The sequence below is a fragment of the Budorcas taxicolor genome, chromosome 1 (assembly GCF_023091745.1).
Source record: "Budorcas taxicolor isolate Tak-1 chromosome 1, Takin1.1, whole genome shotgun sequence".
NCBI classification, from domain to species: Eukaryota; Metazoa; Chordata; class Mammalia; order Artiodactyla; family Bovidae; genus Budorcas; species Budorcas taxicolor.
In genome coordinates, this window is record NC_068910.1 from 68,986,446 (window position 1) to 69,005,691 (window position 19,246).

Genomic DNA, 19,246 nt, shown 5'->3' on the forward strand with positions numbered 1-19,246 from the left:
AAGACCCCTTCCACCTCATTCTGCTCCCCAAAGGTCCACAGCACTGGACCCTGCAGCCTCTGTTCCCTTTAGCAGCCTGTCTTATCTTTCATTTTATTACTTAATGTTGAGTTTTTAACAACATGATTAGAAGACCACCTGCATCACAGTCGCCTGAGTCGCTTCCTGGGTTATATCCATACCTGCTGAATCTCAAAGTCTGAAGGTGGTTCAGTTCAGTTCAGTCACTCAGTTGTGTCCGACTCTTTGCAACCCCATGGACTGCAGCATGCCAGGCCTCCTTGTGCATTGCCAACTTCCGGAGGCTACTCAAACTCATGTCCATTGAGTCGGTGATGTCGTCCAGCCATCTCATCCTGTGTTGTCCCCTGCTCCTCCCACCTTCAACCTTTCCCAGCATCAGGGTCTTTTCCAGTGAGTCAGTTCTTCACATCAGGGGGCTGAAGTATTGGAGTTGGGGCCCTGTGTTAATTCCTGTATGGGACCTGCTATAACCAAGTGTCACAGGCTGGGTGGCTTCAACAGAAGAAATGGATTGTCTCACAGTCCTGGAGCCTCAAAGTCTGAGGTCAGGGTGGCAGCAGGTTTGGTGTTCTCTGTGTCCTCTGTACCTGTCTATGTCCAAATTCCTCCTTCTTATAAAGACAGTGGTCATAGCAGCTTAGTGCCCACCTGAACAACCTCCTTTTATTTTAATTACCTTGGTAAAGCCCTTGTCTCCCAATATAGCGAAGTTCTGAGGCCCTGGGCTATGACGTCAGCCTAGGAACCTGGGCGGATAGTATTCAGCCCATGACAGGCCCTGAATCTGTGGTTTAAACAAAGTTCCCAGGTGATGCTTAGACTCAATTTGAGAATAACACTGTTAATGGCATAGGATAAAAATAATTAGGTGATTTTTATTTTTACTTGGGACATGGAAGCGGGGGCTGTTTTGTTTCTGCTGTTCCTTTAGAGAATAAATGAACAAGGAAGGCAGGATGTGGGCACTCAGGAGCCCAGCCCACACGCCCATTAGAGGAGGGAGCCTTTACTTCCTTGGTGACCCAGATCTGAATGACACAGTCTGTCAGGATCCAGACGGGAACACACAGCTGCCGAGTCTTTTCCTTCTGGCTCATGACGGGTCCCATTATAGATTGACAAACTCGGGGCTTGTCCCTGCCACTCACAGGCAGGGCTCGCTGCTGACTCGGGCTTGGAGATGGAGAAATAAAAAGCAGGGTACTTGGAAACTGTGGGCTAGAGAATTCTTCAAAGATTCTTTCTCGTTCGACAGAATAATTAATCTTTTAAAAGTTTAAGAATTAGACTCTGGAGTGTCTCCATCCATGACGGAAAAACAAACAGATTACGTTCAAGATGAAGGTAAAGAAGATGTTACCAGAGAGCGCATAGTGCCCAGCCTTGCTGTTTCACGCTAGTCTTAAAGTTGAAACACATCGATAACTGAGGAGAAGCTGATTTTCAACCACCCACTGTCATGGGCGATTGTAAACCTAAGTTGAAAAATGATAGAAATGGCAATTTGGGGAGACATGAGTGTGTGGACGTTGCGCATCCATGATCCACAGGCTGCGGTTTCTGTTCTAACTATAGTAAAGCTGCACTGTCCCTTTTCTGTTAAGAGTCTGTTCATCATTAGCGTAATATTAGTCCTAAGGATTATTTAGAGTAAGGTTTCTCAGTAGCGGGACTGCTGACATTTTCTGGATAATTCTTTGTCATGAGGCTTGTCCTGGGCATTGTATGTTAGACAGCATCCTCGTCCAGTCAGTGCTCCCCAGCCTGTTTGGCACCAGGGACCGGGTTTCACGGAAGACAGTTTTTCCATGGGGAGGTGGGGGGGATGGTTTGGGGATGATTCAAGTTTATTACATTTATGGTGCTCTTTATATCTTTTATTGTATCAGCTCCACCTCAGATCATCTGTATCAGCTCCACCTCAGATCATCTGGCTTTAGATCCTGGAGGTTGGGGACCCCTGCATTACCCACCTACTTCTGTCCCCCACCCCCAAGTTGTGACAACCAAAAACGTCTCTAGACTTCACCAAATGTCCCTCATTCAGCAAAAATGTCCCCACCTCGGAAACCTCAGATTTCAAAGAAAATATCCTCTTCTTTCCATTTCTTTTCTGTCTCTGAATCTATGCTAGCTTAAGACGTGGAAAGAGGAAATTCAGGTTTCTGAATGTGAGCTCTGTGTTCCTGTAAAAACATGAGCTCTTCAAAATAAGAGGGATTATTAAAAAATATATATATATAGTGTTGGGGTAGTAGGTCTATAGTTAAATTATATGTATGTAACTTATACCCCCAAAACATAAAACCAAAGTAAAACCCTACTAAAATTACATAACACTGTATATTTCCAACAATAAGTGTCACAGAAAACATGGGGCTTTATCCTCGGGGTGGGGGCGGGGGAAAGGTGAATATAACTTGAATGGGTTAGAGGGAGAATTGAAACTCTTGAACTATGGATAGAAAGACAACAGTTATAAAATCGTGATGTTCAGCAGCACCACGCAGTAGACTCTTTGGCTGAGCTCGTGGTCAGGTGGTACCACAGGAAGCACCGGGAAACCAGCAGGGCTTGCCAGCCAGTGTGTGGTGTGCCTTTGTGCTGGAGGCACTACATCCAGCAGCTGTTCCATGCTCCTGTGAAATATTAGGTTAATTTCTTCAGTCGTATCTGACTCTTTGGCAACCCCATGGACTGTGTTCCGCCAGGCTCCTCTGTCCACGGAATTTTCCAGGCAAGAATACTGGAGTGGGTTGCCATTTCCTCCTCCAGGGCGTCTTCTCAACCCAGGGATGGAACCTGCATCTCCTGCATTGGCAGACAGATTTCCTTACTGCTGAGCCAGCAAGAAAGCTGTCCTGTGAAATATTAAGGGCTAGGGGAAAATGGCCTTTGCACTCGTGTGACTTTTCAATTGATCCCCATCATTGCACACTGTCAATTAGAAATTTGCTTTGCGGAAGTTCATATTGCAGCCGAAGAGATGGTACTTGGAAGGGCTTTGTGAGTCACATCAGCGGTGGCCCTTGCTTGTGGTAAGGAAGATGTTGAGAACTGACCAACTGGCTTATGTTGAAGTAAAAGAATTAGAAAGTTGGGCCCCAGCCTCCCCTGAAACTGAATTTGATGACTTGAGAGTAAGTCCTCAGTGAGTACTAATAAAGCGCACCTCACCTGCAGGCCATGGTTGGAGGGTATCTGTGGAACCCAGCTGGCCACAAATCTAGGCCAGGTTTCTACTCGTTTCGTAGTTTAATTAAGCATGACCCAGGCCTCCAGCTTCCCCTAGGCCTTCATGCATGTATCGTGTGTTTGTTCTTCCAGGAGGAACAAGCACTTGGCTCATCTCTAGGAAAGCATTTTATAGAGAAGACCTGAGACTCAAAAGTCCATCGTTTCTTTCCTTATCCCGAAAGCACCTGAAGTCAGTGCTGTGTTTTGTTTTCGCCAAGGGCACAGTCAAGAAACCCAATAGATGGTGTTTCCTGGTTGCATTTGCCGTGAGAGATATTGGGAGGAGGCTGTAGGGGGGCAGTCCCGACTGCCAGGCCTCACTCAGCACTGCTTGCTCTTTGGACCCATGGAGCTGAATTTGCAGCCACCCCGGGACCACAGAGTCAGGTAGTACCGAGCGACCGAGCGCATGGTACATGGTACTGGTCGGAGGAGCCTTCAGATCCCCGCATGCCTCTGAGGATACCCAGAACAAAACATTCTGAAGTGGAAAGTAAGATCGCGAAGAACTGGAGGGCACGTGTGATGACACAGATTTGAGTCTTAATGGGAGACTTCCCTGGTGGTCTAGCGGTTAAGACTTTGCCTTCCATTGCAGGCGGTGTGGGTTCCATCCCTGGTCGGAGAACTAGGAATCCCATGGTACCTCTGGGCCAAAACCCAAAACATGAAACAGAAGCAATATGGTAACAAATTCCAGGAAGACTTGGGGGGAAAAAAAAAAGTATTAGCACAACATTGTAAATCAGCTATACTTCGATTAGGGGGAAAAAAAAAGAAAGATCCTCTCTTAATACAAGCCTATCCAAGACTTAGTACAAGCACAGCCCCCTTCTCTTTACTTCCTCTGTTCCATGCTAATTTCCAGCTCTTTCCTAGTAACAGCACACAAGCCACAGTTTTCACTCCAGACTTTCTGTTGCACCAAGTACTCACGCAGACGCCGCTTTGTTTTCCCAGGGTGCACACTCTTCTTCTACGAGGGTGACGGCAGGTCCGGGATAGACCACAACAGCGTCCCCAAGCACGCCGTCTGGGTGGAGAACAGCATTGTACAGGCAGTTCCTGAGCACCCCAAGAAGGACTTCGTCTTCTGCCTCAGCAATTCCCTGGGCGATGCCTTCCTTTTCCAGGTGTGTGGCTCCTCCTTTGCAGAGCGTTTCAGATCGCTTGTCAGATACCTTCCTCTCCTGCCTGAGTATTTCATCCTGTTTTCTGTTGAGTTGGGTTGTGGGTGGTGGGGGGTGAGGGGGGTGGTTCTAGCTTTTGTACATTATAGAAGCAATAGGTGCTGTGCTCTTCACCACCCCATGGACCGCAGCACGCCAGGCCTCCCTGTCCTTCACTGTCTCCCAGAGTTTGCTCATGTCCATTGAGTCGCCATAATAAATGACGAAATAAACATCTCTGTTGAGTTCCAGGAATGATTGAACTCACCTAGAGGTCTCCTCGGTGAAGCCCAAGGGAGGGGTATAGATTGAAGGATTTTTCACTGAAATCTTGATATGATTTGTGTAGCACTTTAGAGCAAGGATCATGAATTCCTTAATTTAGACCTGATTTGCGCTGTCAAAATTTTTTATCATAATATGTTCTCTTCTAATATTACTCATAAAGTAAAATCATGACATCCTGGAAATAGTCTCTTCCCAACCAGTTTCTCTTCCTCATCTTTTCAGAACCTTGTACTTAAAGTTATTGAATTCTGACTGTTAATTGTATTAAAACATACTAACCTATGTATCACTTCAGGGTGAGCATTTGCTTTTATAGGGAATCCTTTGAATTAGGTCAGTTGTGATATACTTTTTGGGGTGTTGGTGCGTTAGGTAAGCTTTCTCCATTTTATAATTTAGGAATAATATAGGAAGTCCTCAAGCCTTTATTCCATGCTTCCTACGTCCTATGCATAGTGATATGGAAAATACCAAGAAGATTTTAGCATAGTCCCTGTGCTTGAAAGTGTTCACATATAATATGGGAGGCAGACACCGGAATACACGGAACTTTATGATGTGGTAAACCTTGACCATGAATGTTAAAGGAAAAACAGGGATGAATTGAGTGAAATTGATGGTGAGGATATGCCATGCGAGAGAGAGTTGAAATAAAGGCATGGAAGAGAGTAATAGGTTATTTTACCTGGGGCCCACCAGGCTCCTCTGTCCATGGAGTTTTCTAGGCAAGAATACTGGAGTCGGTCACTGTTTTCTGCTCCAGGGGATTTTCCTGACCCAGGGATCGAACCCGCGTCGTCTCTTGTGTCTGTGTTCATGATGCATTTGTCTGGATTTCTTTTGGTGTATACCCAGGAGCGGCAGTGCTGGGTCATGGGGTATGTGCACACAGTCAGGTGTACTAGATACTGTCCGTTTCCAAAGTGAACGAAATAGTCCTCCTTGCATCAGCAGCCCGGGAGAACTCCAGTTCGTTCTCATCCTTGTCCACAGGTGTTATTGTTAGATCTTTGTCTTTTCTTTTTTGAAGCTATCAGCATGAAGTTGAGCACCTTTTTCTGGATCTAATGACCACTGCAGTATCATCTTCTGTGAAGTTTTTAAGTCTCTCGCCTACTTCTCTACTGAGGTGTCCATCTCCTCGTGATGATTCACAGCAGTTTGTTACGTGTTTTGTACATCATCTCTTTGTTAATTCATTTCAGTTGAGTTCAGTCGCTCAGACGTGTCCGACTTTTTGCAACCCCATGAACCGCAGCACGCCAGGCCTCTCCATCACCAACTCCTGGAGTTCACTCAGACTCACGTCCATTGAGTCCGTGATGCCATCCAGCCATCTCATCCTCTGTCGTCCCCTTCTCCTCCTGCCCCCAATCCCTCCCAGCATCAGAGTCTTTTCCAATGAGTCAACTCTTCACTTGAGGTGGCCAAAGTACTGGAGTTTCAGCTTTAGCATCATTCCTTCCAAAGAAATCCCAGGGCTGATCTCCTTCAGAATGGACTGGTTGGATCTCCTTGTAGTCCAAGGGACTCTCAAGAGTCTTCTCCAACACCACAGTTCAAACGCATAATTATGTTCATCCAAATGTCATTTTTCCTCCCTGTGGCTTGCTTTCTACTCTCTTAAAGGTATTCTTTGTTAAACCAAAACTTTAATTTTAATGTAGTCTCATTTCTCAAGGTGGAAGGGAACTAGTGGGGAGTTCTTTATCCTATTGAAAAATCTCCATGCTCTGTCCCATGAACATACTCTCCTATATAACTTATAAACCATTGTGTTTCCAAATCTGGAATAGCTTGTTATTAATTAATTGGATATCTTGCAAATGATGAGATGCTTAACTGCTCTCATGATAACAACAGTAAACAAACATTTACTGAACCCTTACTGTATGCCACCATATTGAATATGTTTTACAGTGTGAGTCCACTTAAGTCTTACAGCAGTATCCATCTTTTAACCAGTTGTTACGGATTGTGTACCCCCTCTGTGGAAGCTAAGGCTACAAAGGCTGATAATTGGATGCCAGTTCATAGTAACTGAGTGTTGGGGCTAAATTCAAACCAAGCCTTTTGTTTCCCAAAGCCCCTTGTTGTCTAAGCGTATTACTTATCCCATTACTATGAATTTTTATGCTCAGAAGAACATGGGTGAGAATCAGTGATTATGATAAAAAGTGACTTTTTTTCTTTTTTATAATTGAGCCACTTACTTGGAATATTTGAAAGTTGTAACTTCATTTTGGCCATCCTTGCCTCACTGTACAAGTTAGATGATAATTTGGTTGATTTCAGGATGTTCTTCTTTTTTACCTACACACTTCTCATGTGAATTCCCTTTGAAAGGGCTTTCCTGGCCGTAAAATTGCTATTAGAATCTGAATACTCAATAAGTCACGTTGAATAAAATTCTTCTGTGGCAGCATAGGACCTTATTCATGAAAACCACTGTGTCCTCTTGATTTTGGTGAAATTTTTATGCTGCTTACGTGGGACAGAGCACAGAATGAACCTTTTCAGAGGAAATTGCTGCTCTTTGGGATCCATGAGGGCATTTTCCACCTTCTACTTATTGTAATCCACATGACTCTGGAGGGGCTGAATTTGAAAGGAACCTGTGTGCAGGGGGTGAGGCGAAAGCGAGGGAGAGGGAGCATGATTATGGAAATAATTTGTAGGTTATTTCAGCCCCGGGGCTCAATTCAGTGCACACAGTTTCCAGAGCCTGTGTGCTGCTGACCTGATGCTGTTATTCAGATTTGCTGCCCATGGAAAAGAGATTCGTGCTACCAGCAGAAGTAGAAAAGGGGTTTTGTGTCCAGGACGGGGGTGGGAATGGACATGAACGTTAGAGTTTATATAGGTGCTATGCTGTTTACAAAGGGGAAGCTAGAGCTTCTGCATTTCAACTATTGATATTTCTATTAGTGTTCTTCGCTCCAACTGGAAGCCAGAATCGGCAGCATCACCTACAAAGCACAGTTTCCTCTCGGCCCTTTCCTCATCCATTACTGGAGGATATTGCCTACCGTTCCAAAAATCTTGGTGACTTTTATGGTAACATATCCTAATATTAGTTTTCACCTTCTGTATTCAGTGCCTTGGGAACATAGTTAGCAGACAGAGTAAGAATGATGCCTGACTGGGTAGAAAATCATTTCGAATTATGTATCTGAAGAAGTGGCCCAGTGGTTAAGAATCTGCCTTCCAATGCAGGGGTGCTCATTTGCTCGGTTGTGTCCGACTCTTTGTGACCCCGTGAACGGTAGCCCGCCAGGCTCCTCTGTCCACGGGATTTCCCAGGCAAGAATACTGGGGTGGGTTGCCATTTCCTTTTCCAGGGGATCTTCCCGATGCTAGGGCCGTGGGACCAACCGCTTATGGGGAACTAAGATCCCATGTGCTGAGGGGCAGCTAAGCCCATGCGCCACAATTGGAGAAGCCCGTGCAGTGTGGCGAGGACCCAGCACAGTCAAAAGCAAACAGGCAAAAACCCAATGAACAAAAAAAGAAGTGTGGGAACTACTGTCTCTAAGGGGGCATTGCCTTTCCATAGAAAGTTTCTCAGCATCAGCATTTATAGTGTCTCTTGTATAGCATGCATATATATATTTTTTTTTCGATGCCAAACTCGTAACCTATAAAGCTCGCACAGTTTAAAAAGACTTAAAAAAAAAAATAGTATTTACACCTTATGTTGAATTGGGTATTAGATGTGGTAATGCAAGTCAAGTGTCTGATAGATAGCAAATGCTCACTAAATGTTATAGTTAGCAGTTTAACTAGAAGAAAAAGAGATTAGTTCCCTGTACTTCTCTAAAATAAGTATCTTTACAGAAGTTGAGTGTGGCTTCTCTGAGGAAAGACTAAAACTTTGAGTTTGATCAGCTTCTAAGCAATAATTACCTTCAAGTGCCCCATGTGACTCTGTGTATCAGACTCAGTGAAGATCAGTGTCATTTGCCCTGGACAAGGATAACCAAGTTAGAAAATGATCTGGAAATCACCTTTCACCAGGAGCATCAAGTGGACTTGTTAGAAGAGCCTGTAGAAGGGACTTCGTATTTGGACTTGAGTAGATGGAGAAGGAAATGGCAACCCGCTCCAGTGTTCTTGCCTGGAGGATCCCAGGGACAGGGGAGCCTGGTGGGCTGCCGTCTCTGGGGTCACACAGAGTCGGATATGACTGAAGCGACTTAGCAGCAGTAGATTGGCATCAGGCCTCCTTCTCAAGGCTGGTACCATTCCTACAAGGCTCCTGACAGCTGGCCAGTCTGGCCAGTCTGGACGGCTACCATCCCTGGGAAGCGCCCATCTACTTGGTTAGTTGGCTCCACGTTCTAGAGAGTTCTTCGTCGTGTCGTGATGATACATTCTTTCTGGCGACATTTGCCATTTCTGTTTGATTCCATGTTTTCCCCCAGAGTTTTAAGTAAGCCTTTCATGCTTATTCTTCCTGATAACTGTCTAACTACTTGAAAACCGCTCTCATTTCCCAGTGCCATGTCTCCTGTTTAGGTCCCTACCAGAGGTTTCCAAGCCAGGCTGCCAGTGGTCCAGCTCCTTTCCTGAGTGTTCTCCTAACTGTGACCCAGGACCCCACCCCCGGTCCTCGTGAGGCCCGCCCTGTGCCTCTTGCATTTCAGTCCCTGCTCTCTCATTTCTTCCATGATGCTGGTGTCAATTCCTGAATTTACTAGAAACCACAACAAACCGTTGACTCATACCCAGCTTGTGGTCTATAAACCCTCAGTGACAAGATCCTTGTCATCTTATTTTAATAGATTTCTGAAAACTCCAAATTGCAGAACTTAAACTTAGTTCTTCAGAATTCTATCTTTGTGGTTTTTGTCCTCCTAATGAAATCATCTAGAATGCTAATTTGATCTTCTGTGGTGTTTATATCCTTCTTAACTTTGAGTTAAAATATGCAGATATGACAGACTCCAAGTTTGGTCTTCGTTAAGTGTTGGCTTGGTTTCTAGCTAAGTCCTGTTCTCCCACCGCTGTAGATCATTTTCCTACCTCTAGCCAGCCACTTTAGGAATACTTCCCTTTGGTTTTGGCATAGGTTCGTTGTGACAAAGGGTCACTTCTAGCATCTGTGGATCCCCATGCCAAATTTTTTGAATCTTGGTGAAGGATTGTACCCAACTCAGATAAGCTTGTCAGTACTATTCTGGTGGCTCAGTGTCATGAAATCTGGTGAAAAGAAGAAATAGCAGGTATGACCTGAGCCATAGACTCATGTCCAAGAGCTCCTTGCTGTTGCTAAGTCACTTCAGTCGTGTCCGACTCTGTGCGACCCATAGACGGCAGCCCACCAGGCTACACCATCCCTGGGATTCTCCAGGCAAGAACACTGGAGTGGGGTGCCATTTCCTTCTCCAGTGCATGAAAGTGAAAAGTGAAAGTGAAGTCTCTCAGTTGTGTCTGACCCTCAGCGACCCGATGGACTGCAGCCTACCAGGCTCCTCCGTCCATGGGATTCTCCAGGCAGGAGTACTGGAGTGGGGTGCCATTGCTCCTTAGGGCCTCTTATTAATGCCCCATTTGGGATAGAGGGTCATAGAGCTCCCTGAAGGGGTGCCTGCTGGACCCTACCCATTTTATGCCCTGGGGAGGGGCCCTTTTCAAAGCATGAGGACCCGTTGGCCCAGCTCTAAGGAGAGTATTGTTGCAGAGTACGGGTGTTGAGGTGCAAAATAAGTGCACAGGCTGGCCACTGTTTACAGTGCATGCCCTGCTGTTAGTGTGTTCAGAGGTTTCTCCACATGTTAACAGCACAGAGGAGAGGTGCAGTTGTGACCGAGCTCCATTGCAGCCTAGTATACTATTATGTATCGTCCAAGGAATGTGTTACTGACCGTGTTCCGCTTCCTTTTTACAATATTTTAAATTTGTGTGAAGTTAATACAAACAGATAACTTTATTTATTTGAAGTATATTTAATTTACAATGTTGCATTTATTTTGAGTGCCAGCAGAGTGATTCAGGTATACATATGTATATATATGTATTCTTTTCCAGATTCTTTTCCATTATATTTTATTACATGATATTGACTACAGTTCTCTGTTCTACACAGTAGGACCTGTTGTTTATTTGGTATAGATGGTTTGTGTATATAATAGTCTGTACCGCAGACTCCTAATTTATTTTCCCCCTCCACCCTGCCTTTCCCCTTTGATAACCATGAGTTTGTTTTCTTTGTCTGTGAGTCTGTTTCTGTTCTGAATGCATAGTTTTGAAGAATTCAGTTAATCTTAAAAGACCTACAGTGAAGTGCTCTTCTTATCCTTCCTTACATGAAAATTTAGAATTCAGTCAGCAGTCCCTGTTACGCTCTTTTGACGTCCCCATGCTGTATGACCATATAAATAGTATTAGCTGCTGAGCCAAATAGTGTACTGTTATTTTATTTATTTGTTTGCTTGTAGTTGATGAATGTCTTTCTTTTTCTGCTTAATTTGCTTATTTTTTGGTTACTTCACTGTATTTTTAAAATTCTCCAGTTTATTGGGTAGCTGATGAATGCTGGGCTTTTCCCTGGAGTCTGCCCTCCCCTAGCACTTGGTCCTTTTGCTCTAGTCTTGTCTCTTTCAAGGCCCCATGCGTCACAGTCACCACGTGAACCCTTCCGTGTGCTTCGGTGTCTGCCTTTCATGCTGGAGGCTTTCATCACGTGATCCTTGGTTGTCTGGTCACATTTAAATACGAGGTACCAAAGAAGCACTTGGGTCTCATTGGTGCATGTTGACACCTCCTGGAGGCTTTTGCACCATGAACAGATGGGGAGGCTTTTGGTGAAGGGGGCCCCAGTTTACAATATTTGTTGGCCTTTCCTGAGGGTTACTCAGTTGGCCAGAGATGGATCCTGCCGTGGCCATTCACCGGGTCAGGTTTGCAGGTATTCCTCTGTTTTGCAGTAAACAGTTAGTTCCTTTGTCTTTTGGGGTCTGGTTTCCTGGGGCCTGAAGCCTTTCTTCTTTAAAGAGTTCACCTTGGGTGGGAGGGTTGCCCAGTTACATGACTTTTCTCCAGTAGATGAGATGAGCCTCAGGTTATAATTATGGGGTGATATCTATAATTTTCTTTATAAGTATTAGCAATGATAGTTTAATGAACCCTTATATAATAAAACTCTAAAATGTGTTAAACAGGAAAATCAATGAGAAAAAAGACTTTTTAGGAACTCACACAGGAACTTCGTTCCCAGTTAGCCTCTTAAAAATATGTAACTTTATTCTTTTTCCTTTTTGTTCTTTTAAAGTGGAAAAAGTTCAACCTACGGTACAGTTTTTCCCGCACTGCCATACACTCAAATGATGTGAAATGTCAGTTTCCTAGAGCTGGCGTATATTCTCGAGTCCTTCTCTTGTTTAGAATGAATTTCTCTTTTCCTGTCACTCACGTAAACCATTGATTATCTGAAATCACAAAGTATCCTCCATTCAGTTGGATAATTGAAGCTGGATCTTTTAAAATACATAATGAAGCCCTGAGCTTCATCTTAACTCTATGCTCAAACGGGGCTCTTATGCAGAATGCATTTTTTTGTTGATTATATTCCTCTTTTGGCAAGAACTCTACTATTTCCTTCATTGAACTTTATACAGTATTTATAGCATCCCCAGCAGGCAAAGTTTCAAAGCACACAGTTCCCTCTCTCTACCTGTCTGCTGCTGTTTGTTTAATGAGAGGTGATGTGTGTGGAGGGAGTTGAGAGGGTACCACTCGAGGGTCTCCTTCCTGCCTCTGATGGAGGGCTCTCAAGTGGACCTGGTGTCCCTGATTAAACTTGCCTGGTTCAAGAAGGTGATACAAAGTGAGCAGCTTTGGAAAGCTTTTTCTAGCATGTCAGAGTTTAGATCCTGGCGTGGCCACACTGGAAAATATTGGATCAAGTGAGTGGTTTGCTGTGATCAAGTCAGAAATGTTCAACCTGTAGTATGGCCAGAAACCATTTCCTTACTCTACTTAACTTGCTGTTGAGAGCGGTCAGCGTGGTCTGTGCCCACCCTCTCCTCCACATGTAGCCTTGTGTATGCCACTGCCAGGGACAGACTCTGCTGAAAAGCTCATTGAGTGATTGTCCTACTTAGAAATTGATTTGTCCTAATGATGGAGAATGGCAGAGACCACTGTTTTATTTAGACAGGACAGCAGGAGCAAAATTTCTCTCTAATGGAGCTTCCTTCCATCTCTGACAGCTTTCAAAAGCGGTTGGTGGCTTGAGCGTTTTTAATAGTTTAATGGGCTGCTTGTTAAATTTTTCATAAAGCTGTGATCGCATTTTCTAAACATCTTTCTCTAGATTATGAGATTTGGTAGGTTTTTCCCCCTTTTTTTAAAAATTTTGTCTTTTTTAGAAAAGCACTTCGGTTGTGATAGACTATACACAGAACATACCAACCGTTTCCAAGTGCCCAGTTCAGCAGCATTAGGTAATTCACAGTGTTTTGCAACCGTTACCACCATCCATTTCCAGAACTCGTTTCATCTTGCAGAACTGAAACCCTGTACCCGCTGAACTCTCCATACTCCCCTTTCCTGAACCCCTGGCAACCACCATCTTCTTTCTTTTAAATAAATTAATTCCAGGATAGCTGCTTTGTCAGAATTAAATATACACCTTTCAAAGGATGTTTGGCTTCATCAATTGGTGTCAGTTTCCTTCATTTCTACCTCTTAACTTGGAGGCAGATATAAACTCTCTGACGTGAGAATGGAGTGTGTTGCCCTTGACTGAGCTTGATGGAGAATCTCACATGTGGAAGGAAGATGGGATTCTCTTTTCATTAAGTGAAGAGAGTGAAAAACTGCAGAACCTATCAACCTATGGCTCCTCTTGGAGTATATGATACAGACTCTTAAAAAAAGCATTGGAATTGACATATATACACTACTGATACTATGTAAAGAATAGATAACTAATGAGAACCTACCATATGTAGTGATCTAAATGTGAAGGAAATCCAAAAAAGAGGGGATATATAGCCGAGTCACTTTGCTGTACAGTGGAAACTAATACAACATTGTAAAGCAACTGAATTCCAATAAGAAATTAAAAAAAAAAAAAGCATCACTTATTTCAAAATGAATTTCTTACTTTGCTAGTATATCAGTCAGGACAGGTTAGGTTATACTGCAGGAAGGAGCAACCCTCACATCTCTTACCATAACTTTTCGTTCTGCCATCTGTGTGATAAGACATTGGCTATGACGTTGTTCTCATCCTAGGCACTTAGACACCCAGGCGGATAGAAGCTTGTTCCTCCAGGACTTCCAGGACTGTAGGCCAAGGGACCAGAATAGGGTGAAGCAGGCTTTTGTTTACTAGTAACACGTTTACTAATAACGTTGCTTCTGTTGCCGAAACTCAGCCTCTGCTCACTGTTGCCGAATAGGAACACGGAAAACAAGAGTTTTGGGTGAAGTACAGGAGGAGCCTTTATTGCTTTGCCAGGCAAAGGGGGCCACAGGGGGCTAATTGCCTCGAGACTGTGTGACTCACCCTGGGGTGGGGAGGGGGATAGTGAGGAGGAGTTTTATAGTGTTCAAGGAGCAGGGTGTGATTAGCTTGTGGACGGTTCTCAGATTGGTTGATGTATCAAGGTGAAGTTTCAAGCAGCATCAGTCTTCTGGTTTCAGCCAGTCTTGGGTTTGCGTTTTTGTGTCAGCTATTTTCATCTGGAGGGAGGGTCTGCTTCCTGTAAAAACAACTTAGGAATGTGTGTCAGGCCTTTATCTAGATATTTCAGGGAACTGGGAGTTCGGGTGATTCTGTCCTGTGGCAGAATTTTAGTCTAAATTGTTACCAGTTTCCCCAGCCCAACAGCTATTCTTTGTTTCTACATTTTCCTCTTTCCCAATCATTAACTCATGAGTCAGCATTTTACTTCAAAAGACAAGGGTACGCTTCTGTTTCTGCGTCTCCATTACAGTGCTGAGTCACTTCCATTGTGTCTGTCTCCTCGTGAGCCTATGAAATGTAGCCCTCCAGGCTCCTCGGCCCTTGGGATTCTCCAGGCAAGAATACTGGAGTGGGTTGCCATGCCCTTCTCCAGGGGATCTTCCCCATCCAGGGACTGGACCTGCATCTCTTAAGGCTCCTGCATCAGCATGCAGATTCTTTACCACTGGCGCCACCTGGGAAGGCCCTGCGTCTCCATCGCTGCCCTGCAAATAGAGTCGTCAGTACCATCTTTCTAGATTCCATCAGTTCAGTTCAGTTCAGTTCAGTCGCTCAGTCGTGGCCGACTCTTTGCGACCCCATGAATTGCAGCACGCCAGGCCTCCCTGTCCATCACCAACTCCCAGAGTTCACTCGGACTCACGTCCATCGAGTCTGTGATGCCATCCGGCCATCTCATCCTCTGTCGTCCCCTTCTTCTCCTGCCCCCAATCCCTCCCAGCATCATAGTCTTTTCCAGTGAGTCAGCTCTTCACATGAGGTGGGCAAAGTATTGGAGCTTCAGCCTCAGCATCATTCCCTCCAAAGAACAGCCAGGGCTGATCTCCTTCAGAATGGACTGGTTGGATCTCCTTGCAGTCCAAGGGACTCTCAAGAGTCTTCTCCAACACCACAGTTCAAAAGCATCAATTCTTCAGTGCTCAGCCTTCTTCACAGTCCAACTCTCACATCCATACATGACCACTGGAAAAACCATAGCCTTGACTAGACGGACCTTTGCTGGCAAAGTAATGTCTCTGCTTTTGAATATGCTGTCTAGGTTGCTCATCACTTTCCTTCCAAGGGGTAACATGCGGTAATATGCAATCGTTGTCTTTCTCTTGCTGAGTGACTTCACTCTGGAGAGGGTGGGCCGAGTTGCGTGGAAACATGCATATTATCATGTGTGAAATACACAGCCAGTGGGAATTTGCTGTGCGACACAGGGAGCTCAGCCCAGTTCTGTGAGACCACCTAGAGGGGTGGGATGGGGTGGGAGCGGTAAGAAGGGTTCAGGAGGGAGGGGACGGGTGTGTACCTGTGGCTGACTCATGCTGATGTATGGCAGAGGCCAGCACAACATTGTAAAGCGATTACCTACCACAAAAAAGAACAAAAAGACGAGGGCACAGGGGCTTGTACTTTTTTCACTTCTACTCAGATCCATTGACCAGAGCCAAGTGATCTGACCACACCTAACTTCAAAGGCAGCAGGAAAATTCCATCCCCCGGTGTCCCTAAGGAGAGCTCAAAATAGGTGCGCAACAGCAAGGACCCCACAGCTAGGCTTTCAGAGCAATTGGTGAGAGCTGAAGGGGTCTGGAGTGGTGTATGTAACATGTTTAAAAAAAAAAAAAAAAGGATGGAAAGAGATCAGGGTTTATGATAAATGACTGTGTCATCCCTGCTTCGACCAGGCTTGAGTTTCTTCATCTGTAAAATCATCCCACGGACCCCCTTCTTGATGAATATATTATTTTAAAAAGTAAGGTTTGTAAATGGATTTAGCAGAGTTTGTATCAGGAATTTTAAGCTGTTTCTCACTGTTCGTTAGGTATTATGTCAGGGTTGTAGATATTTGCTTTTCTTCCTCTGGGGTGGGAGAAGGGAAGCAGAGATGTATGAAGATGGTCCTGGGGGAATAGATGCTGACCTTTCAGAGAGCACTGATGCACCAGCTGTTTTTACTGGAGACATGTCCTGTCCTCCTTAGTGACACGTGCTGCCTCTGCATGGATTCCATCTGAAAGAGCCCCACAATATCCTTTTCACATGGGTTAAAACGCCAGCTCCCTTCACATCTAAAAGCTCCTTGTTTCCATTGAGCTGTGCGTACAAAGGAGAAAAGCATGTTTTGGCTCAAGGGACTAGCTGTTTATCAGATGCTGCCAGGCACTTTGGAGGACAAAGAAGGTGATGCTGGAAAAGGTCATGCTGTTGGGAACTTCCATTACAACCCTCCAGCGACACTTTTTCCTGAAAAATAAGAATCGGAAGTGTGACATTTTTAGAATAGTTATAGAACAATTAGACTGCAATATTAGGGTGATATATCTGGGAAGGATCCTTTAAAATCTCTCTGTTAAAAAGTATAACGTATGCACAGAAAAGTACTCTTTTTGATGATGTTTCATGGGCATACCCGTGACATACACTCACATAACTGTCACCCAGATCAAGAAGCAGAATATGGCCAGCACCCGAGAGACACCCTGTGCTTCCTTCAAAATGCTACCTCCCCTCCGCCCCCCAATTCCCATCAAACAACCCTTCTGACTTCTCATAGTGTGCATTAGTTTTCCTGCGTTTGTACTTTATATAAATAGAGTATTGAAACTCTTTCGTGTTTAGCTTCTTTTCCTCAATCTTATGTGGGGCTGCCCTGGCGGCTCAGACAGTAAAGAATCCGCCTGCAATGCAGGAGACCTGGGTTTGATGCCTGGGTTGGGAAGATCCCCCGGAGGAGGGCATGGCAGCCCACTCCAGTGTTCCTGCCTGGAGAATCCCCTGGATAGAGGAGCCTGGCGGGCTGCGTCCATGGGGTCTCAAAGATGTGGACACGGCGACTAAGTGCACAGCACGCGTGGAACTTTACCCATATTGTAGCGCGTAATCACCGGTCTTTCATACCCGTGTCGTGTGTCACTGTGTGATTGTCCATGTGTTCCCTTCATTCTCCTGTTGACAGGTGTTGGGGTAGTTTTTAGTTTGGTCCTTTGCAAACTGAACTGCTGTAAACCTTTCAGGACATATGTTTTGGTGAACACAGGAATGCATTTCTCTTGAGAACATACCCACAAGTGCGTTTTGGGGGGTCACAAGGTGTGCAGACCTTCTACTTTAGGAGGTAGTGCCAAATCGTTTTCCAAGCCAGTTACACCACTTTAGCATCCAGCAGCTCATAAGAATATTCTGGTTGCTCCATGTCTTCGCCAATACTTGGTAGTTTCTTCCTGGAAATGTTTCTTTTCGAAAAGCATCCTTACTTGATTGTTTTCCCATCTGAACTGATTCCTTCTCTGCTGCTACTGCTACTGCCAAGTCGCTTCAGTCTTGTCTGACTCTGTGCGACCCCATAGACGGCAGCCTACCAGGCTCCCCCATCCCTGGGATTCTCCAAGCAAGAATACTGGAGTGGGCTGCCATTTCCTTTTCCAATGCATGAAAGTGAAAAGTGAAAGTGAAGTCGCTCAGTCATGTCCGACTCTTGGCGACCGCATGGACTGCAGCCTACCAGGCTCCTCCTTCCATGGGATTTTCCAGGCAAGAGTACTGGAGTGGGGTGCCATTGCCTTCTCCAGTAAAATGTTCTAAAGGGGCGGGGGTGGGGGGGATAACTGCACCTGCAAATTACCCACTGAGGTTGAGAAACCCAGAGACAGCAAACGTTTCATTTGCACTAGGCATGGGAAGCATGGTGGTTTTATATGTGGGAGGATCTTACACTCTGTTTCTCTGAAATAACTTTAAAGTGATACGTAAAGACAAAATGGAAGGTAATTGCTTTCTAAGAGGAGATTAAAGATAAAAAATTTGCAGCTCAGTCTTTAACTCTTAAAGAATTAAAGGGGGGAGTGGGAAGTAAAATGGAGAAAGGTAGTCAGTTACAAGCTTGCAATTATAAGATGGTTAAGTCCTAGGTGGGAATAGAAAGATGAATCTCATATACACACATTGCATTTTTCCCTTTCCCTACCTATAAGTATTTACCTTTGACTTCCAATATCTTTATCTCTTCTTCTTTTCCCACTGAGATGATTCCATTTGCTTTATCAGGTGCTGTTTCTTTAGGAGAATATCTAGCTTATTGAAGTCTTCCTTAGATACGGGCAAGTGTTTTGCTGTAAACATAACAACTGCCAGATTGCCTAGGTTAGCCTGGTGTGTGGTGTCTCTGCTGGCAGACACTGTAACATTTGATGCCGTTTCTTTTGTGGGATATGAATCTGATGAGATTCCGAAATAACATAAACTCTAGTGGTTGTGCCTTCACTTAAATTTCAGTTTTGTGGGTGGAGTCCTGTTAGTAGAATATATTTTCAAACCGTGGCTCAAATGAGTGAGAAAAGTAGGAAGATGCATCAGAGAGAAAATAAAAAAGTAACAATGTTTTGTGACTGAAAAATGATGCTGTTGGCCAGTTTAATATTGAAGTAGCCAAAGAGATCCTCTGTTCAGGCTGAGGCATGGTTGGGTTCTGAGCTAACTTCTGAGCGTTTACTAAACTTCTCTAAGGAGATGCTCATTGATTGTGTTCCTAGAGACTTAATCATAGCATATGGTGACACATGAGCTGTACCCCCAGCTTTTGCCTTTCAGAGCACCCGGAGTTACAGCAAGCCCACTTTGAAGTTATCTTTAGAGCCCCTTGACCTGGTCGCTCTTAGTGGCTGGAGTTCTCCTAGGTGGTCGCTATTTCTAGACTCTCCCCTGTGTTCCTGAGTTGGTAATACTTCTAGCTCCTGGATCTCTATCCCAGCCCTAGTTATGTTATGGCTTCTTGGCTTAGGCAGGGCACCTGAGGATTGGGGTCACAGCGGTTCACTGCAGACAGGGTTATCGCATTTTCCTT

General features: G+C 44.7%; 1 protein-coding gene across 1 annotated transcript in view; it reads left to right on the forward strand.

Annotated features, from left to right (window-relative positions):
• The window catches only part of TIAM1 (TIAM Rac1 associated GEF 1), a 157,191-nt gene that overhangs the window by 21,119 nt on the left and 116,826 nt on the right, over positions 1 to 19,246 (forward strand). The window contains exon 3 of the mRNA XM_052639711.1: positions 4,222 to 4,394. Coding sequence (XP_052495671.1) covers positions 4,222 to 4,394 — 173 coding nt within the window. The remainder of the gene's footprint in view (positions 1 to 4,221; positions 4,395 to 19,246) is intronic.